Source organism: Podarcis cretensis, assembly GCF_951804945.1.
Source record: "Podarcis cretensis genome assembly, chromosome: 2".
NCBI lineage: Eukaryota > Metazoa > Chordata > Lepidosauria > Squamata > Lacertidae > Podarcis > Podarcis cretensis.
Genome location: NC_137171.1, coordinates 72,090,099 through 72,117,778, shown reverse-complemented (window position 1 = coordinate 72,117,778; position 27,680 = coordinate 72,090,099). Strand labels below are relative to the sequence as shown.

Genomic DNA, 27,680 nt, shown 5'->3' with positions numbered 1-27,680 from the left:
TCTCATATGCATCTTCCTTCCTTCCTTCCTTCCTTCCTTCCTTCCTTCCTTCCTTCTTTCCTTCTTTCCTTCTTTCCTTCTTTCCTTCTTTGACTTTTAGTTTAGTGCTCCAGATGTTCGGAGTGCTTATATGCAGAGACTGGTAAGGAATCCAGCTAGAATCCAGCTTAGCTGTGTAAACTGTACAGTCAGAGCTTGGAAACGATAGACGGCGTAAACACGCATTTAGACAGAGACTTCATAGAAAGCTGAGCTGTCAGTCATGCCAAGACCTGTGGTCCCTGGAGATGACTCTTGACGTTGGTTTACATCTTGGCCTGTTTGATTTTTTGCTCTGTGGTGTATTTGTATATTTATGAGGGTTGCATAGCAGTATTCTTAATTACTGTCTTTGGCTAGAGAGAATGCACTTCCTAATTAGAACCTAGAGATCAGAATGCTGCTGTTCTATTGGGAGGTGAAGGGGAAATGGAAGAGTAAAAGTTGGCTATTAAATTCAGATGTGATGATGAACTGTTAATAAATCCAGGTGGTTGGTGCTCTGAGCACGCTGTGGACTTCTAAGCAGCTTCTATGGGAACAAGCTGTATCTTGTCGTCAGAGCAGCCTGGGCTATAATTGGCTGTTTTGGTTTGGGCCAGTTAGCCTTACAAGGGGGAGGCAGATGCACAGGAATAGCAGAAAGGCCTTTCAGTAGGTCTTTGTGGAGGAATAGAATGGAAAGGGAAGTATAAAATGGAGTATTGCTGGAGTCTATTTGGGGTAAGTTGCCACATGGGAGTGCACTAAACTGGTGCCTTCCAAATGTTTGCGACTACAGGCCTCATCACCCCCAGCATGCACAGCAGCCTCCCCTAACCTGATGTCAATTGTTCTGCTGGCTGAAGCTGGTGAGAGTTGTAATTCAAAACATCTGGAGGGCACCAGGTTGGGAAAGGTTACAGTGAGGAAAATGCAAGAGGATCTTTTCTTTTAACACAGGGCACAAAAGGTTTTTAGAGACCTGTGCTCAGTGCTGTTATTGAGAAGCTCCACTGTGCTAGGTTGGATGGTAGTGTTGTTTACTACCAGTGTTTCTTTTTTTATTTATTTATAGAAAAACACCCACAAAAACATGTGGTTCACCTTAAAGCTAAAAAAGTTTAGTTGATCTTTGCTTGATGAAGTGATCCTTTGAAGGAAAATCTTCTTTTAAGTGTACATGTTTGATTTGGTTTTGATTTCTGAAACTTCATTCATTATTTCTGCATTCATTAGGTTGTAAACCAACAGGCACTGAAACACCAAAAACAAGGTGTTGGAGAAGGATTTCTTCTCCCTTTTCTTGCACCCAATACAAATACCTGGCTGATTGAAAACTGAAATATAGGGGGAAGGGTGACAAGCAATCTGCTTTCAGTTTTTGGGTTGTTGGTTTTCCCCAAGTGACTGACTGAATAAACAATTATTCATTGCTTCTAGGTTTTGTTTCAAATTAAATTCTAAAAAAGGAAGGAGGGAATTGTTTCCTGCCTGATACAAGGGCCAGCCAGCCAGCGTTGTACACGATGTTAGAAACTAAGATATATAAGCTAATTGCCAAATGGCACCTTAAACCTAGGTTATGGTCGCCACAACAAAATGTCTAGGCACCCCTACCCCCTGCTCTGATGGGGTTTATTATTATTGTTATCATTATTCATTTCAATTCTATACCTCTTTATATTTTTAAGGGAAAAAAAATCTTTCAGTGGTTTACAACACATTAAAACATCAAATAAAACAATCCAGAATAAGACAAATTCAAGCTTCAAGGAAAATATTTCAGATCCTTCTCTGACATTTTTCTTTTCCCGTATTTATTTACCTTCGTAATTTATATAGCTGCCCCATGGCAGAAGTACTCCAAGAAACCAGTGTGGTGTAGTGGTGTTGGACCTAGGACCTGGGAGATCAGGGTTCAAATCTCCAGTCAGTCATGAAGCTCAGTGGGTGACCGTGGGCCAGTCATAGCTTTTTAACCTACCTCATGGGGTTATTGTAGGAATTAACTGCGGAAGGGTGAACCATGCATTCCCTGGAGAAAAAGGTGGGCTAGAAATGCAGTAAATAAGCACTTCTGCTGGAGGGAACAGCCAGATGGAGATGCCGTTCACCAGTAACTGGACCTGCGCCAGCCGCAAAACACACCTGGCTAATTTCGAACACTGTTGTGCACAGTGTGAGATTGGGGTGGGTGGGTGGGGACAGCTGCTTTATTTAATGGCCAATAAGTGGTGTGCAAATCCAGCTTCTGAAACAGAAAGCAAATTACCCTGAGCCCTGTCGTGCACTCAAAGTGTTCATGTGCACTGCAGTTAAGGTGAATACATGTGTACGGTAAGCTCACCATGGAATTTCAACACATACAAAAACAACTTGGGGCCCAGTTACCTGAAGGAGGAGTGCCTTTGCCCATGCAAACCTGTCTGCTTAATGAGTTTTCAGGATGAGGCCTTCTTGGTTTTGTTGCAGCCTGAAGAAGTCTGGTGACAACTGGGGGAGAACCACCTTTCCCCTTTTGGTCTCTAGCTTGTGGAATTGTCTCCTTCCTGAAATGTTGATGATAATGATAATAGAAAATTAGGCACCAATTTTGCAGAGTTTTCACTGCCTCCTGAATGCAGACTTGTTCACCTAGGCCTTTCCTGATCAATGATACCAATTTTCAGTTTGTAACGAAGAAACGATTTACAGGTTTGAGGAAAGCACCTGTCTTTGGCACGTTGCTAAGGCAGCCTCATTAGAAAACCTGTCTTCCTTGAATTTGATGCCAGATTCACTTTAAATCACATAGTGAATCCATGTACTATGAACTAAATTGACTGAGAAACTGAAGAACTCTGTAGGAGCTTTAAGAGAGCACATGCATGACTATAAATTGTATACAGTATATTGATCCTGATATTTAATATCAAAATTCCTTATGTATTGAGCAGAAGTCTCTGCGACATAATAAATACTTCAGTAAAATGTCTTGTGCTCTGTTGAATTCTCGTGACTAATTAAAATGGTGTGTGTGTGTGTGTGTGTGTGTGTGTGTGTTTAGAAAACATATGGTCTGTTTCAATACGAATTGGTGGCATCTCATCTCTGGGGGATCAATTAAAACGCCATTTGTGACAGGCCTGATTTTATTTCTGCTTTACTAGAAAGACCCTGGGCACTCTACTCTACATTGCTGGTACCATCTGTCCCTATAATAAAGACTTTCTACAAGATCTACCTGCTGTCCATACGCCCACTTCAAAACGCATGTCCACACACACACACAGTGTTGTTTGTTATTACTGTAGGAAGGGGCTAAGTGGTGCTGCCAGCCAAACCAGGTACAGTTACTCACAATCTGGTGGCAATTCTTTAGAAATACACAAAGCAATAACTTGATTGCTTCATCTGATGAAGGGCTTGATATGTGTAGCTTTTTATCTTAAGCATTTAGTTATGATGAATATAGCTAAATAATAATAATAATAATAATAATAATAATAATAATAATAATAATACTAGCAGCAGTTTACTTACTCTGTATGAACAAGGGTGGGCCCAGGGCCACATTGACTCATCTTGGCCAACCCTCCCTGGGAAGTGGGGGTGGGATGTCAAAGCAGGGGTGTCAATTCTTTTGAAAAACACAGCAATCATGATCAATATTTGTGTGTGTTTGTCTGTGTCAGTAGGGCAGACATTGTGCAAGCAAACTAGGAACAGAGTGATGTGACTGTTAAGACACAACCATTTAATTTATTCATTCATTTCATTTATATCCCATATTTCCTCCAAGGAGTTCAAGGAGTTGCGCATGATCATCCCTTTCTCAATACTATTCTCACCATGTTTTTAATAGTTAAAGATCAGTTTGTGCTTCAACAATGTACCCCTTCTGTCGCTATGTTCTCCAAAATTATTTTCATTGCCTTCCACCTTGATAAATTTATGCTCCCTCCTTTTCCTATTTCCCCTAATTAATCAGCCTGTCAATTAATGCTCCATTAAATAGATCAATTTCCCCACAACATTACCTTTATTTTCTTCTACCATCAAAAACTCCCCCTACTTTCCTCCACATTCATTCAGTCTTACATGCATTGCATTGCATTGCTGGCTGCCTATTTACTTGACAGCCTTGAGGAAGATCAAATAGCACTTTTGATTATTAAGCTGACTTACTCACTAGTAACCCCCACCACCTTTGAAAGTGTGAAGCTGCTTGCTGCAATGCTTCAGCTTGTCCAGGTGCTGCCTGCATGATATTTGCAGCAGCTCCCTGGACAAATTGTGCAGGCTTATCTTTCTCAGGGAAAGCATCACAGCCAACTCCTGAGCAGTGGTAGCGGAAACTGCTGAAGAAGTGAGTTATTCATGAGGGCTGCAGAAGCACTCTGAACACTGAAGTAAGCAACACTTAAAAGCAACTCAAATTGCTTTGGGCAGGGGAATGCTGGACAGAATGCACTGTGAATTATCTGAAAATAACAGCAGGGCACTCACAACAGCAGTGGGAATTACGGGAGAAGGTAAAGAAAAGGGGTCAGAAATCAGGGGAGTCCTCCCCAAAGCTGTTGCCACCACCTTTCACATATCAAGGAGGATCACATAAAGCCTTCAGCTGGTTGTATAAGGTCCACCCGTTAGCCATCACTGCTGCAGAAGATACCATCGGAAAAGGACACCTAAAAGGGTGTTCACTTAGTTTTAGGAAAACTGTTTCCATGGATTCAGAATTGCTTCTTCAGAATAAGGGTGTTATGTCTGAAGGTCTATTTAGTGCCCATTTCTTCTTACAGCCGTTTTCTGAAGTTGTGTGTCCATTGTGGCCAGTGCAGCATTGTGTGCATAAGTTGCTTTCGTACGCTAGAGATCAAGCGTAGAAGAACTTGCATTTGGGAAGTGCGGCATGAGTTTGCAGGGGAAGGGAGCTAAGCAGCAATATAACTGCTGCAACACGGTTTTCCCGTTGAGTGCTGATCACCTGTATCTTATGTGGTGAACTGCAAGAACTTCAGGATGAATTGTGCAAATTGTAGGCAGTGGCTCAGCAATCAGTCTGTGGAGAGCACACACAAAGTACACACCGTTGCTGATAAATGCTGTGTGGTCCCAGCGGGATTCCAGTTAGAAGACTTCCCTGTATTTGTCATTGCTGGTGGCAAACTTCAAATGTCGAGAGAGTTTAATTTGTATGTTGTTTAGGAAGCGGCTTTGCTGTTGACTAGATAATTACAATATCAACATAATTATATAGCCAATTTTGTACATAACAAATGAAATATTGTTCAGGCAAGCACCGTCTGGTAATTGAATCAGCACTTAGAAGAGCTCTTCCTTTGTGCAGCAAACAGGCATGTGACCACATCTCCTCTATTAAAAGGAGTAGCCTTGCAGCTCATAATTTTATCAGGACTCCACGTAACAGAGGGGAGACATGTTCAGAATCCACCAATCAGGTGATAAATACCCAATAATGTAATAATGTACCCATCCCTATGTCAGAAATGCTTTGAGGCATATATCATTAACTACACGAGAAGCATAGCTGGTGATTAAAGTTTATATTATGATAAATAAATTTGGGGGGTGGGGCTGCTAGATTTCACTGTAAAACATATTAAAATCAATGTGGCCACAGCAGGCAGGATAAATTGATATCTTGCTTTCTGTAGCTACCTCTACAGTTTCTCTGTGCTTAGTACCTAAAACACAACTGATGCTAATTAGATGGTTAGTAGCAGTTGTCCTCTTGTCAGGTAATAGATTGGCAAAGCTAAATTTCCTCCTCTCCTTCAATTAGAAGCCTTGACCTCTTGGCCTTTTAATTATTGCTCTGGGTGTCTCAAAAATGCGCACACCCTAGGGAATCTGGGTGTCTTGCCCACACCAGACGCTAATGCAAATAAAAAAGAGGCATTCAATCGCTTCAGTAAATTATTATCTTGCTTCTCAAGTCTAGATGCAATCTTCTCTGTAAACCATTTTTGTCACCTTGTTTTCTTATGGTTCTGTGTGCGCTAGTAGACCTGTCATTAAAGGATCCAATTTTTTGTCTGTGTGTTTGCATGTGTGTCTCCAGATCAAGCACCTGTGATCACTCATCAGACATAGCTTAAAAATGCATCATTATCCAGTCATTGTGATAGGTCAGCTCAATATGGCAGTCTGCAGTCTGAATGCCTGTTGGATTTCTGTGATTCTCTGCTGATAGGAGCAATTGCATTTATTATCATTGGCAAAATCATAGTGAAGATGTATACTGGGTGCAAGAGTACGAAGAGGGTTCTTAATGCAGAGCAGAAAACGGTGCCTGGCGGTTGCAGAAAACTGAACAGTAATAATGCTATGTGCTTTTCAAAAGAAGCTGTAAATACAGTCCAGTGTAAAACTGATTTTGATAGTTTATTTTCAGATAGCTTTCCCTGTGTTAATTTCAATTGTAATGATTCAGTGAATGATTCTGAAAAATGGGAAGGCGACGTAATATTTGCACGAGCAAATTATGTGGGAGTTAAGAATATTACTTCTCTAGAAAGAAGCTTCCATGCTTCTTGTTCCTTCTTCACTCCAGTTTCTTTCCTGAGTATGAATCAGACATTCAGCTGCTGAGACTGTGTGGTTGTCTAATGCAGTGATATGACAACAGTGTTCAGGTGGGAAATTACTTGCTTGAAAGTGCCCCCCTCCCCTGATTTTATACCACAACAAAATGTGTATGGCTTTTTCATACAGAGGCGTTCTCAATCAAATGTGAGAAAACCGTACCATTTAAGGAACCAAAATTTGGATTTGCCCTCAGTTTGAATGGTAGAGGAAAGTAAATAAGCCTCAAGGTTAATGCTCGATGTGAACGTAACTTTAGGGAAGTAATTTTTAAAAACACTTTTTACCTTTGTCGTATATCATTTTTATTAGTAACAGCATCAGTGGCCCAGCCCCCTTTAGATAACTTGGTTGCCCTAGGGAGATAATGGTAATGGATGTAAAGGGAAGCTTAACTCCTATGTGTTTAAGGCTGGAATTCTGTGCACTCCTTCTTGAGATGAACAGCCTTGATAAACTCAATAGGATTTAGTTCAGAGTAAATATGCATAGAGTTGGGATTATAAACACGGGCTGACTTTGAGCATATAGCTCCTTAATTGAAACTATAAATAACACATCTTGTCTGGGGGAGGCACTTCAGTCTGTGGGCCTGTGTTCCTCAGGCCATGGATTTGCTTGGTGAGTGATATGATACATTATAAATATGAACACAAGATAAATTTAAATCTGCAATGGTTGGAATTTGGTGTTGTTTAGTTACAAATGCACAAACATTTCAGCTTGCCAGGTGGAATGATCCCCTCCCTGTGCTGTCCCAGGGTTCTCCTGACCTCCCCAGTGTTGATTTGTAGCATCCAAGTGCACAGCGGAATGATGAGGAATATTGCCAACATGCTCTATATTGCTTTATTTACATTTCATAGCTGGTAGATTACAGAAAACCATCTTGTCTCTGCCGGAGCAGAAAACTGCATCCTCTCTCCTCTGAAGCTCAGAGAGAAACACACTGTGTGAGAACAGTGAAAAACAGGAAACCAGTGTACGTCACATCCAGTCTCCTTTTCCCGTGGGAAACACAACAGTAATGCTGTCTGTGGAATGTAAACATTGTCTTGTGACAAGCCTTTCGCTGCACAGTGAAGAAAGCAGAAACCAACATCCTCCCCCTTTCTGTGAACACCACTGGGCAGCGTGTTCGTACAATATCAGTACAAACCCAACTTCTGCACATAGGTACAGTGTTGATCCTTTGATACAATCTTGGACAATACATCAGCAGGAATTTCATTACCTGGCATATAGGACACCGTTACGAGTCCCTTCTGAATACGTTCCCTAGCATGTTGCAACTTCAATTGCAAGTGCTTCGTGCTTTGCTTACAACCTTCAGAATTCAGCAAAGCCAAACATGCTTTGTTGTCCTGGTAAACCTGGATTGGACATTTGACAGGAATTTTCATGTCTTTGCACAATTGTAACAACCATTCACAATCCTTAAGTGAATAAGACAGTGCATTCAGTTCAGCTTCACAAGTACTTAAGCTAACTGTTGTTTGCTTCTTGCATGACCAATCAAATAGACCCTGATTGTACATATAGCAAACTCCAGACGTGCTTTTCCTGTCTGTAGTGTCACTTCCAAAACTTGCATCTGCAAATATCTCAAGACCACCAGACTTCTGATTGTTAAATCTCAGTCTGTAATGCATAGTGCCTTTCAAATACCGCGCTATACGTTTCAGAGCTTTCCAATCCTTAACAGTAGGATTGTTGACTTGTCTGCTTAGCAAATTACAGCTAACAGCAATGTCTGGTCTTGAACATCTGGCAATAAAGTTTAGCTTGCCTAGCACACTTCTGTACAGTGTAGTGTCAGAAAATGCTTCTTCAGTGTCATCTACCTGATAACCTGTTGTCATCGGTGTGTCTACAGGGTTAGCATCCATCAGGTTTAGTTTGCCTAACACATCAGCAATTTTCCGTGACTGGTGTACTAGAATGTTACCATCTTGATCTCTCTCTATTTCCAGAGATAGGTAGTTGTTTACCTCACCAAGATCTTTCATGTCAAAGTGTTCTTTCAGTTGAGCTAGGGCGTTATTGTACATTGTGACATCATCCCAAAAGAATAATAAATCATCAACATAAAACAAACAATACAGTTTCTTTTGCCCCTCCTCTTTGACAAATACACATGGATCAGCTTTCCCTTGCTTAAAACCTAGAGAAAACAATACTTCAGTGAGTTTTGTGTGCCAACACCGTGCACTTTGTTTGAGACCATAAAGGGACTTTTTCAGAGCACAAACAAATCCCTGTTTTACCTGTACGCCATCAGGTGGAAGCATATAAAGTGATTCATTTAGAGATCCGTACAGAAAAGCTGTATTCACATCGTGGTGACTAATGTGTAAATTCTCCTCTGCAGCTAGCTTGAGCATAAGCCTAATGCTCTCATACCTCACTGTGGGTGAGTAGGTCTCGTGATAGTCTTCACCTGGTACCTGTGCAAAACCTCTGGCTACCAATCTGGCTTTGTGTCTGACTATCTTGCCATTTTGATCAGTCTTCGCTTTGAAGACCCATTTGCTTCCAAGCAGTTTCATTCCTGGAACTACTGGAACAAGTTCCCATGTTTTGTTCCTTTCCAAGGAATCAAGCTCAGCCTTCATGGCATTTAACCATGGCTCAGCTTCCTTTGAATCCAAATCCTGGATTTCTTGGAAACTTGAAGGTTCAAATACCTTCTTGGTGCTTTTAACAGCTGTTACTGCTATCTTAGCAAACTCATCAGCAAATCTCTTTGGAGGTCTACCTTTTGTGGCTCTTTGTGACCTGCGAATTAGCCTTAAGTCTTCAACACTCTCCTCTTCCTTCTTAGGAGAAAAGCGACCTATTGTGAACAATGGTTCTTCCAATTCTTGATCAGAGCTTTCAGAGGGTCGCATAGAGGCTTTCGCACTCTTGAAATCCTCTGAATCACCTGATTCAGTTTCAGAATCAGAATCAGAACTTTCATCAGTGGGTGTGGGTTGCTGCGGTTGCTTTTGACTATCCTCAGTCTCATCACTGTCATCAGGATAACATTGGAAAATTCCCACATTCTCCCCCCACTTGGCATTGTACTCAACACTTCTTGTGAGCTTAATAGTCTTAGAGTCAGTCATCCTTATTCTGTAAGAACCTTTCTCATAACCTAGAAAGATACCATGCAAACCACGCTTGTCTAACTTGGAGTTTTGTGGTGAGTGAACCCACATGTCAGAACCAAAAATTCTCATGTGTTTGATGTATGGCTTTTTGCCAAACATCTTCTCATAGGGGGTACAACCAATCGCTGAAGATAACCTGCGATTATAACTGTAAGTGAAACATGAGAGAGCTTCGGCCCAATAACTCTCTGGAAGATTGGCATCATGTAGCAAGGTTTTTAACCCTTGAAGCAATGTCTGATTTGCTCGTTCCGCAAGTCCATTCTGCCATGGCGAGCGAGGACTAGACAAATCGTGTTGAATTCCTTTCTCAGACAGAAAAGCTTCAAACTGCTGAGAAGTGAATTCCCCCCCGCGATCTGTGAAAAGAATTTTTATCTTCTTACCATGCACATTTTCCAACCAAGCACAGAATTCCTTGAACCTAGGAAAAGCCTCTGATTTCTGCTTGAGATTGTACACATAAATATACCTGGAAAATGCATCAATGAGAACCATGAAGTACCTATTTCCTCCCAAAGAGGGCGCTAGGGGTCCAACCAAATCAGCATGAATAATTTGGTATGGTTCTGTAGCTTGCCTACTAGACACCTTACCTTTCGCAGCCATTTTCACCTTGTTTGCTGCGCATGCCTTGCACTTCATGTGGTACCTGCAGGGTTTAATAGTCATACCTTCAACCAAGGCAGGCATTTTAGATACTGCCTCAAAACCCAAATGACCAAATTTTCGATGAAAATCATGAATACATTCTGCATGCAAACATTTGTTAGAACCTGCAATGCAACAAGTGTCATCCTGCACAACATCATAATACAAAACATATAAACGATCAACATATTCAGCATACAATACATAATCATTTTTCTTTGTGATGATGCACCTTTTGTTCTTAAAGGAAACGTCAATGTTCCGCTCATTCAGCTGTCCAACGCTGAGCAAATTATGTTTGGCATCTGGAACATAAAGTACATTCTGTATCGATAAGTCCAAACTGTGAAGAACAACAGTTCCGTAGCCTTTACTGGGAATTGTGTGATCATCCGCCTGGTGAATCGCACCTTCCTGCGGTGTAAAAGACACGAACAGTCGCTTATCGTTGCACATGTGGTGGGTCGCCGCTGAATCAACAACGAAGAAAGATCTAGACGTCTTCTGGACCTCTGCAACTTTTGGAGTGAAGCGTGAGACCATTGCCTTGTGCTGCGTTGTCCTGGACACCGGACCTTTGCCTTTGCCTCGGCCTTTTCCACGCGATGAGCTTTCGCTGCGCTGCTCTGTCTTGGCCCTGGGATATTTGCATTCCCTCTTCATATGGCCTAGACGTCCACACGAGTAGCATTTCACTGCCTTCAAAGCTTTGGCGCCATCTGGTGGTTCCACTGCACTCTGGGATGACGTCTGTGAAGACTCCCCCTTTCCCATGCAGCCAGCACCCCGGCGATCTGCTTCATTTTGAATCACGGCAGTAACATAATCCACTGTCAGCTGAGCGGTAGGCTGTACAGCAATCTGAGTCGCAACAGACTCCCAACCTGAACCCAAAGATTGTAGTATCATGAAGGAATACACAGCCTCTGGAAAGTTGAGTCCTCTCTGTTGCAGCTCATGTCTCAGATTCTGCATCTCCATCAGATGTGTACGCACATCTCCACCTTCAGCAAGAGCCATATTATGCAGCTTGTTAAAATAAAACATAGTAGATCCAGCTTCTGTCCTCAAGTGTGCCTCCCTCAAAGCATCCCAAATTTCTCTGGCTGAGGTCTTATCACGCAATAGACAGAGCTCTTCTGGGGATACTATCAATGTAAGAGTTCCCCTTGCTTTGGAATCTTTAGCTTTCCATGCATCTGTAACTGGAGCTGGGGGTGTGTCTGTAATAACTTCAAACAGACCCTCTTTCCGCAGAATAGCCTCTGCATAGATAACCCAGTCCGTATAATTTTTCTTATTGAGCTTGGGAATCCCACAAGCATCCTGAAGGGCCATCATGACTCTGGCATTAGCCTTCTGCGTCATCTCTGCTGCTTTAAACAAGCTGCTTTATACAAGCTGCGTCTGTGCTGCTTCAAGCCTCATTCCAAAGGCAAGTTCAAAAGTGATTTCCCTCTGCTTCCCTAAAATCATGCTGCGTCACTTCTACAGCTGCTTCAGCCCTTGTAAAAGTTACTTTCGATTTCGCCAGCATAGCCATAGCCGCTGCCTGTTCCCGGCAAACGGACATAAAAGTTCAAAGTCCAGCCATAAAGCCATTAAATAGAAGCTGGCAGGCTGCCCGGAGCAGTAGCACATACCTCATCAATCATCTTGACGCGCAGATACCGTCCGATCCGTCCTTCTGCATTCCGATCCTTTTGCCTGGCATTCAGATGACTGCGTCTTCTGGGCCCATAACCAAAATGTTGATTTGTAGCATCCAAGTGCACAGCGGAATGATGAGGAATATTGCCAACATGCTCTATATTGCTTTATTTACATTTCATAGCTGGTAGATTACAGAAAACCATCTTGTCTCTGCCGGAGCAGAAAACTGCATCCTCTCTCCTCTGAAGCTCAGAGAGAAACACACTGTGTGAGAACAGTGAAAAACAGGAAACCAGTGTACGTCACATCCAGTCTCCTTTTCCCGTGGGAAACACAACAGTAATGCTGTCTGTGGAATGTAAACATTGTCTTGTGACAAGCCTTTCGCTGCACAGTGAAGAAAGCAGAAACCAACACCCAGAGCCAATGTGGGGAAACGGGGGGGGGGGTGTTGTACAATAACCCTGATAGGGTTCATTAGATATGATTCCTACCAATGTGCTGTGAATGAATCTGTTCCATATCTACATGTGTACGTGATTTCTAATGTTCATTCATCAGCCAGTCATCTCTTACAGCCAGTTAAAAAATATTAATAATAAAAAACCTACAGGAACCCAACATCAGTTTGTTCTCATGGTTTGGACAGCTTCTCTGTGCTTCATCACAGATTAGTACTAGTGAACAAACTAATGGAGTGGGAAGGAAAACATTCTCCAATAATATCATTCCCTGTGTTTGGGGTTGTAGGCCTTGTCTTGCAGACATTTCAATAAAGCTTTCCTGCAACTATTTTCTGTCCTCTTCTGGTTTGGGGCAGGCATCTTTTGGTGGTACAGTAAATATTTTAATGAAGCGTGGCCTTTTGTACTATGCGTTTCAAAACCAGTTGAGTATGGTGAAGAGGTAGCTTTTCCACTGGACTCATATTGCAACTGTCTTACCCCTGGTTCTGCTATTCTTGTTTCTGGCACTTGTTTCCTGGGGGAAAAGCACAACTGCTCTTAGCAGCTTCCTCAAAAGATCAGACCAACGAGTTCCAGAATGAAATGGTTGTCTGAGATGGGGAATAGGAGAAGGGTGACCTTATGGGTCACTTTGACTTGCGCTCAGCTGGTTTGTATTAGGGGGATGTTTTCCTTTGTTGTACAAAACCTACTGATTTGTGGGCAACCTCAGGTTTCTGTCATTCTCTCTGGTCAGAAATTGCAAGTTCACTGTTCATTTGTGTTGGCTGTATCTTCTTGTTCTTTCATTTTGATTATCTTCCTGCTTGGCCACCCATGAATGAGCATGTGACACTTAGCACCTGGAAACGGACCAGGCTTGGATGGAACCGGATGGTCATTTGTGGAATGCTGTTGCTTGCAAATTCCTGTGATTGAAAAAGTTTCATGCATGGTCATTCCTCTCACTGGAAGAACTGCTAACTTGGTGAGAAGATACAGTTTGCCCGAAGGCTGATTTATAATAATCAAGGGTGGAAAGCAACATCCTTGGGGAAGCAGCTTCTATAACATACCTGTTTTCTAGCAAATGCTAGCAAATTAATGTCACAGCCACCTTTGTAGTTCTGAAGCTTCACATCCTTAATCTGGCAAATGTCATAATAAGAAACAAAACATGACAGATTGAGTCCAAATGAAACAACTTTGATCTTTTCGCTGGAAATGTTAGGAAGTTTGCTCGCTTTTGTCTTCCTGCAACAGGCATTGCATAGACTGGCCTTCCCTAAGATGGAGGCCTCCAGCTCCTTTGCACTTCAACTCCCATCAGTCCCAGCCAGCACAGCTGGTGATTATAGTGCAAAAACATCTGGAGGGCACCAGGTTGGGGAAGGCTAGTGTCAGCCAAGGCCTGCAAGTTAATAGTGGTCAGCTCCTGGGGCATGTCCTTTGGGAACAGTGGGGAGCCAAGTCCAATGGGATTCCCCTCTTCTCCTCCTGTCATGTGTCCTCTGCACCATCTGCTCTGGAATGTTGGGGAAAACCCTGAGTACATTTTGGAGAATGCAGGAAGAGAAGAAGGGGAGAAAGTTCCTCTGCACAAGGAGGAATTCTTCTGCTGATGGTAATGATCTGCTTTAAAGCTATGTTGAATACAACTCAGTGTCTGTCTCCCTCAAGCACAGTATATATATTATCATTTTGTTTTTGTGTTAGATACTATTCTCTCCTGTTTTGCTTTAGGCTGTTAAATTTTTGGTTTTACATTATGATGTCTGGATTTATGTTATGCACTTGTTGACATTAAGGCTATTTTTAATTGTTCTTAATACATTTTTTAAAAATGTTGTATTTATTATTTTTTTTCATTTATGAGCCGCTTTGGGCACAATTTTGTAGTAAAGTGGCATACAAATAAGCTGGCAGCAACTTTTCCACCCACAAAATGGCGTGCAAAATGGCTCGCAGTATATAAAATGAAGGGCAAGAATAACAGTTTAAAAAACAACAACACATGTTGGAAGCAGCCCCACTCCTTGTACCAGTCAGTTTGACAGCAGGATGCCTGGGGGAGCATCTGGTGACCTTTGGCCTTGGTAGGGGTGAGGAGATTTCCACTGGGGTGTCTAACCAAGATTAGAGACAATTGCTGTTCTTGAAAGGACTGGAGCAGCTGTGGTTCTGTGCTGGCCCCACTAGCAAGCCAGCTGGCTTGATCTTCAGAGCTGTCACAGTGTGGTGGATAGTGTCTGCAGCATGTCCTCTGCTCATTATTTTGTATTGTGACAGGCACCAGTTCTACCCATAGATGCTGCCTGGGGAAGAGAGCACGGGTTCTCGCAAGCCAGCTCTTCATTTATTAAATGTAGTGTTATTGTTTTAGTGCTTGCTGCCTGAGAGACAGCTCTTGGTGCCCTCTGCCCCCACCCACCCTGACCAGGAGAGAGTGATATTTATTCCTATGCTTAAGTATCACGACACTCACTCACTTGCAATAACAGGTGAAGGCATGGGAAGCTCTTGTTTTCTAAGGTAAAGGCATGCTATGAACGACAGTTTCCTGCATTTGGTATTAGTTTGTTTCCTAGGCCTGCCAAATCTTTCCACTTCTGTGCAGCTAGGTCATCCATTCCACTGGGCAGGTCTAGGCAAAAATGAGCACAAATTATGTGGGGAGCTGTCATCACAGGCCTTGCTGTCCCAAGGAGGAACAACTCCTCTCCTTAGTGAATAACCTTCCTTAGTTTAAAGAGTATTTTTTCCTCTCCAGATCATTGCAGAGTTGGCTCTTGAAGACCTTGTCAACCTCTGAATAGCATGCTCAGATGCTTCTTACAGCTTGGGTGGCCAGGAAGACCCAAGCCAAGAATAAGAACATATGAGTTCCTCTTTTCAAAAAGTCAAAAGATGGCCCCTTTTCATTGGTAGGCATAAATCACATGGCTGAGGGGAATGGATGACCTCACATCCTCTCTTCCATAAGAATCCCTTGGTGTTGGGATGATGCATAAATTGGATCATGTTGGGGAAAGCCATGCATATTTCAAATTCAGTGAGGTTACTAATGTTCACAGTAGCCCAGGGAGGAACTAGTTTAACATGCATGCCTTCCCCAAAGGAGTGTGTCAGATAATACTGCCCTGGCAGAGAACCTTCAGTTACCAGGCTGTTGGTGCTCATGTGCATTAGTGTTACTGGGAAATGAACTAAAATAACACACCTTTTCCTACCAACAACAGGTTTTGAGCACAGCCAAGTGGGACGATCTAGTTTGACAGTTTTTGCCATTGCAAACAGTGACCATATGTTCAATAATAATAATAATGATGATGATGATGATGATGTCCAGGATAAACTGCTTTGTATCAAAAAACAGAAATTCGGAGATTGCAAATAAGGAATCATAATTAGTTCTAACACTTGAATCGACTCACAGAGTTCAACTTATTTTAAAAGAAGAATTTGAGGAATGCTTCAATTTACTCTCGCCACCTCTTCCCAGTGCATTATCTATCCGGCCTGTGTTTTCATCTCTGCAAAGCAAGGGTTAATCTGAAGCATAAATCCCCCTATTTTCTCTTGTGTCTCTGGGCTGTGTATAGCCAGGCTGCAGCTACTGAGGTTGTCTAAAAGCTTTCTGTTTTATGTTGAGTTCTCATGTGCTGGGCTTTCAGCTCTAAGCCTATTTCCACGGCTGAATGTTAACCCCCAGGGAACAATGCACACTGTGTCGTTGTGCGCTGGTCCTTGTCGCCGCATGTGCTTGTGGGTGCTGGAACGAATTGTCTTCAACAATCCGATTTGTTTGGGGGTTTGGCTGGCAATTGTAAGCGACTGAAGACAAGCAGCATGACTTGCTCATAGATCGAAAGCTGGACATTTTTACACTGTTGGCAAGTGGGAATTCTGGTTCAACTTCATGCTTCGTGTTGCAAAATGGTACCATGAAATATTTGGAAAGTTGTGCTTGTTGAAGTTGAAATTTGTCACTGGGCTGCCAAAGCATTTCCTCTATCAAGTTTAGAAGTAATTAACTGCAACCTGGCCAGCTGGATTACTTCCCTGTCTGAGGGGCTGGGATTGAGAGATCTTGTGAAGCTTCTGAACAGCTGTGCCATTGCAAACACCAGCTTGCAGATCTGAGCTTGTTAGTGAACGTGTTAATAGGATGCACAGTAAGAAGATCCCTCCTGCTAATAGTGAGGCTTAACTGGGGCAGAGAGTGACCCCCCACAGAGCTTTAACGATCCGTACATAATATATGATTGTGTGGATGGATCTTAGTGAAGAAACCTTATCTGCTTCCCCAGATTTTCTTCTCTGAAGGCATCTAAGAATTTTATAGTTGCACAGGCTACATGGGACAGAACAGCGGGTAATTGGCCCAGCTCTTTTCCAGTCAGCTTGTGGCATTCTGCTGTATGGGATCAATTTTCTAGAATATTTGCATACCTTCCTGTTGTCAGAAATGTAATTACTGTGGGCATCGGTCCATGTCTGCATTCATGCCTTTTTAAAAAGTGTGTGTGTGTGTGTGTGTGTGTGTGTGTGTGTGTGTGTGTGTATCATGGAGGACTTCGTCTAAAGCCTTACTGAAAGTATGCTTTGATAGTGTACTTTTATACATACCTACTCAGAAGTAAGACCCATTGAGTTTAATGGGATTTACTCCCACCTGTATATAGGATTGCAGCATAAGTGGCATGCATGAATTCACAGCCCCTATGAAAGAGTACTTGCAGCTGATCATGCATCAATCACCATCTTGTCATGTGACTACCTCATTAAGAGTTCCTTTTTGTCCTTAAGGCATTGAGTGTTGCTCACACTGTCTGTGCTATGTGTACATTGGTACACCAGTCCCTAAAGTTGTGAGCCCTTATTGTAAAAACTTTTCACCTTCTGACCTCTGACCCCTTATGGTTGGATTGAAGTTAAGATCTCATTCCTTTCTCCACTTCCATAAGGGCTTAGCATTTTTTTATCAGAAGTAGAGATGAGAATGCATATATTCATAAAAACTATTAGATTGAAAGTAGCTTGCCAAAACCTTTGTGCCAGATGGGACGTCACTTTTGTACAGGGTGCAGATTTGTGACCTTTCCCCCTCTTGGATGAGAAATGGAATTGCTAATAGCTATATTTTAGAAATGGTTACATATGGACAAAGCAAATCCCTTGAGCTTCTACATGCTCTTCTCAGACTTACATAGGCATGTGGCATTTCCATTTGTGATACTTTTCTCTGCATCAGTAACCACTAGATTTCATAAAAGTCAGAATCCTGGAAAAATGGTTTTGCATTGCTAGAAAGAGCATTTTGTTACATTTCTTAATGGAAGGCTGTTTTCTTAAAAGCTTTGTGCCTGTTTAATGCAGCTCTACAAATACCAGTAATTCTTTACTAGCCTACAGAAGTACTCCCTAGCTGGTCTCCTCACAAGTTGCTGCTTTTTGCTACGCTGGTGACCTAAAAGGATTAACAACAACAACAACACATCTTATTTCTTTCCTGTAAAACAACTATTCTTCCTGATTACTTGGAAGTGATTTGTAACTTGCCACTAGGTGCAGTGGTTCCAGTGTTGGACCAAGACTTGGTGAGAAGAGGGTTCAAACCCACACACAGGCATGAAGCGAGTCACTGTCTTTTCTCAGCCTAGCCTACCTCACTGGGTTGTTGTGGGGATAAAATGAGGAGGGCAGAAACCGTGTACGCCACCTTGGAGGAAAAAGGTGGGATGTAAATAGAATCAATAATGTAAATCAATAAAATGCTTACAAGCCTGTATCTAATCTTTCATGGGCCATCTATATTTCTTAGAATTGCAGTTTGTCTTGCCACTTCTGCTTTCTCTTATGTATTAAATCTTCTGGCTCTCGAGGAACGTGGCTTCAAGCCAGATGGCATGAAACCTACCTGGCGCTGCTGAAAGCAAATCTGTGCTGCTGTCTCTTTCTATTTTTCTAGGGGTGGAGGAAACTATAGCACTGCGTATCCCCCCCCCCCCGGGAGCAGTGCACAGCATTGTATTTTAACAGGAGCCTATGAGGTAATTCAAGTAGAATGGTTGTTTGCTAGCCGCCACCAGGCTCTGCTGCCTGCGCCAAAGCCAAAGCAGCTCTGTGCAGCACATGCAGCCCTACCTGATGGCTGAGCCTCAGATTTCTGCAGCCTTTGGCGTTGTTGATTATGAGATATTGATACCACGGTGAAGAATCTGGCAGGCATCTACAGAACTGCTCTTGGGTGCCTGCGTGAACTTGGCAGGAATACAAATATTTATCATCTCCCCAGAGACTTTCTCTATCAGTCTCGTGAAGTTTCACACTATTTGGCGTATGTGTGGTCACTGGAAAGTCTCACGAGGAGACAGGATGCTCAGTACCACACATAGGTCTCTGCTTTTCATCTGTTTTAAGTCCTTTTGTCTTGGTTGTTACTCAGGGTTTAGCCAAGATGGGGACTGGCTGGATCAATTTTTTAAAAATCAGATCTGCTGATTAAGACTAATGTATCTTATAGTCACCAGATCTGTGGGATTAGGGATTTCCACTGTTGAAATCCATCCTCTCTGATGTGCAGCATGTAATGCATTTTGTATTTCAGAAATGGATGTGGTGTTCACTTTGTGCAGTAAGTCCAGGAAACTACCTTGGCATTCTTGGTGGCTGTCTCTCATAGTGGATCTCCTATGAGATCCGTAAAATAGTGAAAGCAGGACTAAGGGAATGGCATTTCGCTGTAGGCGTTGCACCACTCCTGTCTTGTGCAAATTTATTTTACTCCACTTCCCCCCCCTCCTTGGGTTTGGCAACCATGTGACCATTGTGAACCCTAACTTAAACCAATCCAGGTAACTCTCCTAAACTAAGTGGAAAGCCTCGGTTTAAAACTAGGTTCTCAGAACAAGCCTGCCAGGGCTAGCAATTATCAGACCTAATGTTGAATCTGAGTGCAGGAGGCTGGGGGAGGGGAGGGTTATACACTTGAATGCCAGAGTCAAAGGCCTGTATCTTACAAGTTTTCTTTATTTTCTACAGGTGCAGGAGAGTCTGGGAAGAGCACAATCGTAAAACAGATGAAGTAAGCATTCTTCTTTGTTCAAATATTGTAGGAGTTCTCATTGATATGTTCACCGCTTTGTTGTGGTGGTATTTCAGTAGCTGCTTCCTGCATTCTTAAACCTTAAAGGAATGATAAGCGTCATAATTAGCTGGTGGCCAACTGTAGCTTTGCACCATGGATGAGAAACCTGCGACTCTCCAGATGAGGCTACAGCTCCCATCATTCTTGACTAGTGACCATGTTGACTGTGGGCTGATGAGAGTTGTAATTGAACAACATCTGGAAGGTCACAGGTTCCCCATTCCTGTGTATACACCCACCTACCCACCAGAATAGACACAGATTTTTGCTATGCATACATAATACTATTTACTACTTTCTTTCCATGTTCCATAATTCCATGTTGGAATTATATTTTGCCTGTCTTATTTTTCTATAGAACAGAGAGAGCGAAGAGCCACTCTTAAAAATCAGTAGCAGCTACAAATGTGATCTTTAATTGTACAGTATTGTTGTTGTTGCTGTTGTTAAATATTTATACCCCACCTTTTTCCTTGACGGGTCAATGCAACCTACAAATAAAAACAAGAGCCACTAAAACATAGAAAAAACAAACAATTATATATGAAAATAATTAAAACTATATACATGTATACAGTCTGTTGAAAACATACAAACATTACAATAAAAACAGCACCAGCCCTTTAATTAAAAGCAGTCATTTCCCAAAAGCCTGTTGGAACAAGAAGGTGGTGGAAGGACACTTTTAGTAGCAGCAGCAGTACAGAATCCTCGTTGCATTTCCATTCAGCCTTTACCAGCTTTCCATCGTGGCACTTATTCTCCATAAGATCAGGAGGTGAGAAAACAAAATGTACTTGCTGCCGTTTACAACTCAATTGCTGTTTAGATTGTGCCTAATTTTGGATATGTGGCACAAACTCCTCAACCTGCTGTATTTTGAGAAATATGTGAACTTTTCAAAGTGAAAATGTAAATCTCCTGGTAGTTGAAGGGCAAGCTGCCTTTTAATATTTCAAGGAGATGAAGATATTTAAAAAATGCATGTACCCACATATCTGAATGCCTCCTCCCACATTTACTTGTCTGGGTGTTAAGATCTGCTGGGGAGACCCTGTTGACAGTGGAGAGGCAGCCGACATAGAGAGCTTTGAATTCTTCCCCCTACTGACTTATCCTATAAACCCGGATCCCAGTTGGAACAGTTTCAGCAAGTAGGAAACTGAAGCATTAAGCCAAGGGAAAAATTACCCTTTCAGCCAACTCTCTGGGTGTTCTTGGGCATTGTCTAAAACCTTTCTCTGGCTGTGGAAAGAATAATTATTCTTTTGGCTGTCCATATAGATTAGCAAGAGACAACCCCTAATTTAAACACACACACACTCCTCACTGTATATGTATCATGCCAGCATATTGGGTCTTTGGCCTTTAGCAGTTACTGGAATTTCAAAAAGATAAACAGTCATCTGAACTGTTACATTTACAATGAGCATTTTAATTTATATTTTCTGCTTCTGTTGGTCGTGGCTGGCAGAGGAATGAGACTAAGTCTATTAAGCTGGCCTCCTGTCATGGAATTGCGCTCAGCGTAGAGCAAGATGAGCTGAGAAGTTGTCTTTTCTGTCGCGCTGGGTTTTGCTGGTTTGAAGCATTTCTATGATGCTCGTCACAGCAGTATCCTAGAGCTGAGCCAGTCCAGTTGCAACTGGCCCCATTTCCCCCGAGTAGATTCAGGTTTTGAACAATGTGGCCAGTTAGAAACTTTCTCTTTCATGCTGATTGAATTGAATTGTTGCCTCTGGCTAAATCGACAAGCAGATGGTCTATTTCTCAGCTGGTGTGCCTTTCAGAGCCTTCCTAGCAGCAGTGCAGCTACAGCAGACCACAAGTCAATTTCAGCTCTGCTATTAGGAAAATAGCCCAGGGAGGCAAAAGCTTGATCTCAATCTGCTGCTATTGTGAAGCCTGGGTTCCTAGCCTGGACTTGTGTGATTGCCATAGTTGATTGTTTTCTGGTTGAGAGAGAGCTGCTCTCTTGTTGTTGCTGCTGCTGCTCACAGCTGTATTCCCATATTTCAGTTAGTTGTGTCCAGGGCAGCTGGACAGCAGCAATAAATACCAAAATAATCAAATTCAGTAATAAAAAGCAATAAATATAAAGTGAGGTTAAAACACAGCAAAGGAGTAGATGAAATACTAATAAAACAATACAAATGGTGGTAGAAACAATATGCCAGAAAGAAAGAAAAATATTTATCTCACATGGTTAAGGCCTGTCTGAACATACTCCTGTGAAAAGCCATCAACGGAGGGGCAAGGCAGACATGTCTAGGGAGTGCATTTCACAATCTGGGAGCAGCCACAGAAAATGCCCTCCCTCCATCCCCATGAAGGGATACTCAGAAATTGGCTGGCACATGTGGGTTTTTTGTAAGGTATTTACTATTGAGAAGCCATTCCTTCAGTTATCCTGTTCCTAAGCTTAGAGCTATTTAGGTCATAAACAGCAATTTTAGTTGTGTGTGGAAATGAACCAGAAACTAGTGTAGCTGTTTTAAGAAGGAAATTACACAATCTGGTTAACTGGCTTCCGCATTCTCCACCAGCTGAAGTTTCTGGACACTTCAGAGGCAGTTAGCTCTCTGGATGGTTAGCGTGGGTGTGGCAAGCAAGAGCCATTATCACAGTTCAGGGTGCAGTTTCCAGCCAAGGAAAAGCATTCGAGGAGGTTTGGAGCAGGGCCAGTGAGAGGTGTTGTCTGCAGACATGTCCTCTGAGACTCAGAACACTTCTCCTGAGCCTGGGGTTCCCAACCCCTAACTTAATAGCGTAGTTGTCTCTATGCTACTATTAGTGAGCTGTGTCAGATAACCTGCTTGCATTATTTTATCATCACTGCCCTCTCCCACAAATAGGGGGAAGTAACCCCCAGAACCCACCCAGACACTTCTACAAATCGAAGGCAAAGCAAGCTTCTGAAATGGGTTGAGTTGGGAATTTGTCATGTAAGGGGAATGTGTCCTTCGGTATATTCTGAATTTAACTGAATTTTTCCTTCTCGCCACTTGCTCTTATGCTGTAGTATTGTCGCATGGGGCACCCACTGCTAGTGACTTCTCTTAGCACAAATATTTTATGAGAAGGAATGCAGCAAAAATTTGAAATCCATTGGAGGCCTCTTGCATTTGACATGCTGACATTTTGGATCGTTCTCTTCTTTTCTAGGATTATCCATGAGGATGGATACTCAGAAGAGGAGTGCCGACAGTACAAAGCAGTGGTTTACAGCAACACCATTCAGTCCATAATGGCTATCATCAAAGCGATGGGGAACCTGCAGATCGATTTTGGGGACCCTGCCAGAGCAGTGAGTTTCCTTCCCTCCCTCCTTCTTGCTAACTGGCTCTCTCTAATCATATTAGTAGACCTCAAATTCCTTCCTGACATCTACACCCAGTACTGAAATTGAAAAGTGTGCTTGTTCCCTTCAAATGGGGCATCCCAGGGGTCCTGAGGTATGAGGCATTCATCCCCGTCATCCCTCCCCTCTGTCTTTTTTTTTAATCAAATCAGAGAATTAGTCAGAAGACGCTTACTGTGCATACACGAATTGACTGCTTCATTTGTGTTGCAGAAATTGACTTTTCACGCCCAGACATAGAACTTGGGTGACTTTGATGCAAAGTCCTCTGACAGTGTGCCAACACTTTGTTAAGTTGTTAACGTCTTGAATGAAGCATATTGGTTACAATGAAAATGTAGTCATGTTTGTCTGTTGCAGCAAGAGCAACAAAGAGTCTTGTGGCACCTTCTAACTCGTTTATTAAGGCTTTTGTGGATTAGACACTACTTCATCAGATGCACAAATTGTCTTATCCTGAGTTCAGGTATATGGACACATGGTTACGCTCCACCCCCCCCCAAACTTTAGATAACATTTTGTGCATCTCATGAAGCTGAAGCTGGTCCACAAAAAAACTTGTGCCATAATTAACTCATTCATCTTTAAAATGCGACAATACTCTGTTGCTTTTCGCATTTGATTGGGTTCATCTGTCTGTGCTGTCAGAATGGCTCAAGTCAGCAGAGCTACAACAGAAACAATGCTGTTAATCAGCAGAAGGGGAAATGTAGCGAGTGTGGACATCTCATAAATAACTATAGATTACAGATCAGAATGGTGGAAAGCTAAAGTGAGCTTGTAACAACAGGCTGTTGGTCATCACCTCAATCCAGGCAAAACTCCCATTGGGTGCCCTTTTGCATTTATCTTTGTACACGGACCACTTAGTCAGTCTAAAAGCAGCGAAGGGCAGCAACGTAGCTCTTTGTGGTTCTGGACGACTTCCTAAGTATTAATCATAATGTACACAAACAGAAAGCTGTTCATTGTCTGAATTCTGTTTTTTGCTCTCCCAAGCAATTCCCCACAGAATCCCTCTGGATAAGAACTTGTCCATAAACAATATGGAGGAAGGATGTGATGACACATCCTTTGAAAGGGGTGTGTGCGCACACATGATGTAATGTTGCAATTTTTAAAAGGTTATAGCAGTTTGCCACCGACCTGTAACCTAAGCAACTGAGTGGAGCCATGAGCAGCAGAGGGGGAGGGGTGGATTCGCACTGTGTTGACTGGAGTAGATGAAAGGAGAGGCCTTGGAATAGGGCTGTGCTGTATATGCAGCTGAACGTTTGTGAGAGGTTGCTGCTGAAAGGGCAGCTCTTTTAGCAATCTGTATATAAGGAGCCTTGAGAATCGGCTTGAATTCCTCTCCACAGTCGTTCTCAGGTCCAAAAAGGTTGCAAGACTCTACTGCTCTAATGTTTCTTCTGAGTATGAAATGTTATATTCTCTCTCTCACCCCACCCCACCAAAAAAAACCCCCTGTGGAATCTTGTCACAGTGGAAAACTGTATCTCAGCTCTTCATCAATAGCTGCCTGAGCAGTTTGGATTAAGACTTGCATGTACAGGGAGAAAAGTAAGCCAAGTATTTTAATTGCACACCGCTTGTTTTTTTTAAAATAATTACAACATCTTCAGAGTTTTTGCAAACCTGCTAAGAGGAGTCAGATTTATGCCCATCCAAAAGTGCTTCTGGCTGTTCACTATCAGCAGAAGTGGCATCTGTTTACATAAGATGGAACATACTGTTTGGATCCTGCTATTCAATGAGGAAGAGCCATTCTGTCCCAGGGTTATTATACTTCGACCAAAAGATGTATTGCATTCAGAGTGCCATATATTTTGCAGATGGCATCTGCCTTTCTTCTTCTTCTTTTCTTAGCCCAAATCTGATATGACCCTGGCATCCCGCTGCCCCATCCCCTTTCCCAATGTGCATCCATGACAAATCATAACAGTTGGGAGTGACTTTCAGTTGCAAGTGAGTTTGAAAGAAAGGAAAATTAAACTTTGAGGGGAACTTTCACCACTAAGTTTAAAAATGGGAAGAAGGCTGAAGGCATAGGTTTGGGATGTTGCAACTAGGGGTACCAGCTTGACTGATGGCTGCCAATCAGGGACTGATCCAGACATTTGAGAAAAGCAAAACATTCTGGTGGAGGATGGAAATCTCCTGAACTGGTGCAGGGCTGTTGGTGATAGTGGGGTGGGTGAGGTGAGCCATTAGTGTTGCTGCTATGAAGGTTGATGAACCCAGAATTTAAGTATCAGCATAAAAGCTAGATGTATAGAAAGGATCCTTGGAGTGAAGGGATTAGCCAGTGTGGTATACTGTTTAGAGTTGGACTAGGACCTGGGAGACCAGGGTTAAAATCCCCATTTGGCCATGAAGCTCACTGAGTGACCTTGGGTCAGTCATAGATTCATAGATTCATCCCCTTAATAGGAAGGGGATCTGATAGGCCATCTAATCCAACTCCCTACAATGCAGGCATCTCGGCTAAGTCTAATTTGCAGGGGTGTTGTGGGGGATTAAATGAGGGAGGGGAGAACCGTGGACACTACTTTCAGCTCCTTGGAGAAAAGGTGGGATATAAATGCAATAATAAAAATAAAAGTTTATCAAAGAGAAAAGCAGGAGAAAATGCAGCAGAAGTACTTTTTTCTCTAGGTCAATGCTGTCTAGTTGCAGAAACTGGCTGGTGCCAGATTGAATTTGTTAGAGGGTATAACAATGAGTTGTAAGGAAATAAGGTTGATCTTTTGCCCAGAAACTAATTGGAGTGGATTGCCTTTAATCTATTGGTAGCAAGTTTCTTGTAGTCAATAAGGTGAATGTCCGTAGCAGCTACTTTCTAAAATACTAGAACAACCATGTTTTTTATTATTAGTAAAATGAGCACGTCCATGCCACTAGTCAAATGGAATAAATATTCACACAGCAGGAAAGTACCTCATATATTCCTTTTCTTCTTTTAAAGAATCATAGAATTGCAGAGTTGGAAGGGACCCCCCACTGCCATGCAGGAATCATGACTAAATAATAATCCCTGGCAACTGGCCATCCAACCTCTGCTTAAAAACTACCTTCCAAGGCAGTCCATTCCGCTGTTGGAACAACTCTTCCTGTCATAAAATTATTCCTAATATTTAGTCGGAATCTCCTCTATCTTGTAATTTGAATCCATTGGTTTGTGTCCTACCTTCCAGAGAAGGAGAAAACAGCCCTTCAGCCCTTGAATATGGCTATCAATCCTACCTCACTCTTCTATTCTCCAGACTTCTACCCAAGCAAGTCATGTTTATAGAAGAAACCATAGGAAATTGGCTTGTACTGAACCAGACCACTAGTCCATAAAGCACAGTAATGTCTACACTGAATGGCAGTGCCTCTCTAGGATTTCAGAGAGGGTTTTCTCCCAGCCCAGCCTGGAGATGCTGCGGATTAAACCTGGAGCCTTCAGCGTGGAAGGTGGATGCTATACCACTGAGCTATGGGCTTTCCTCTTAAGGATAAATTTAAGAGTTTTGGTTCTCTGAGCGCCATTCTAGATTTGATAAGGAGAAACCTTTGTGACTGGGGACAGTGTGAGTGGTGCTGCTGGCTCATTATCCATTTTCCACAATGTGCATTTTCTGACCCTTAAAGCAGATGATGTAAAAGTGACCTTTTTACGGGACCAATTTATGGTAGTATAGCAATAGGCAGTATTTGCATTTGCACATCTCCATCAAGCAGAAGTACCTAATTCACACAGCATTCTCTGTTACAGCCTTCCCCATCCTTTGGGCCCATGTGTTGTTCGACCTCTGCCCCAAAATGTTGCAGCTACCTTCAGTCAAGTCCATACAATAGTGTTGCCATGTTAGAGTCACGGAAGGCCATTCTCTTGCGGTTGGGCATCCTCAGTGTAAGCACGTTCCAACCTCATGGGATTTCATCATTCATGTTGTTATTCCTACACCAGCAGCTGGATTTTCGTAAGGAGGCAGCGCTGGAGTGGGAATCAGCTGCTTGAACAGAGTTTTTGTGGGTGATCCCATCTTCCATTTGTCACCATGTCAGCATGTAAACAGGCCACAAGGGAGCAATTTTTCGGCAGTGCCACACCTCTACCAAGAGATCTGAATTGGGCTTAGACTCACAATAGTTTAATCATGGATACTTTGTCTTTGTAATCGAATGAGCTGTTTTGACAAGCGACACATCTTCAAAATTCTTGCTCCTTGTTTTTGCTTTTAATTTTTGATTCTTAGTGTTCCCTGACCATTGCATTAAAGGCATTTGGCACCTTGCCAGTTTGTCTTCCTTTTCTGTTTTGTGTCTTTGAGAAGGGAAAGTGGATAGCACCAAATAAATTTCGCCTTTCCAGAGTAATCCTGCTCAGGTCCACCCGCTGTCAAGTTACCAGCAAATTCATGCTTCCACTAGGTGTTCCCTAGAGTTTCTGCAACCGAAGATAAGCTGTAATTGTGTTCCTGTATTGACCATCAAATTGTTTACCTGATGTCAGCTTTGTTTAGTGCTGTTAAATCAATAAAGTCTTTAAGCACTGGCTTCTTGCAGAGATGTTGACACCTTCAGCACGGGCAACTGCTTTGCACCTAGGGAATGTTTTACTCCATTGCTCAGCACTAAAGCACACTTCCCCTGGGATGACCCTC

At 42.5% G+C, this 27,680-nt stretch overlaps 1 protein-coding gene across 1 annotated transcript in view; it reads left to right on the top strand.

Moving 5' to 3' along the window:
* Positions 1-27,680, top strand: part of GNAI2 (G protein subunit alpha i2) — a 124,646-nt gene that overhangs the window by 56,290 nt on the left and 40,676 nt on the right. Inside the window, exons 2-3 of the mRNA XM_079964428.1 lie at positions 19,562-19,604; positions 22,833-22,974. Coding sequence (XP_079820554.1) covers positions 19,562-19,604; positions 22,833-22,974 — 185 coding nt within the window. The remainder of the gene's footprint in view (positions 1-19,561; positions 19,605-22,832; positions 22,975-27,680) is intronic.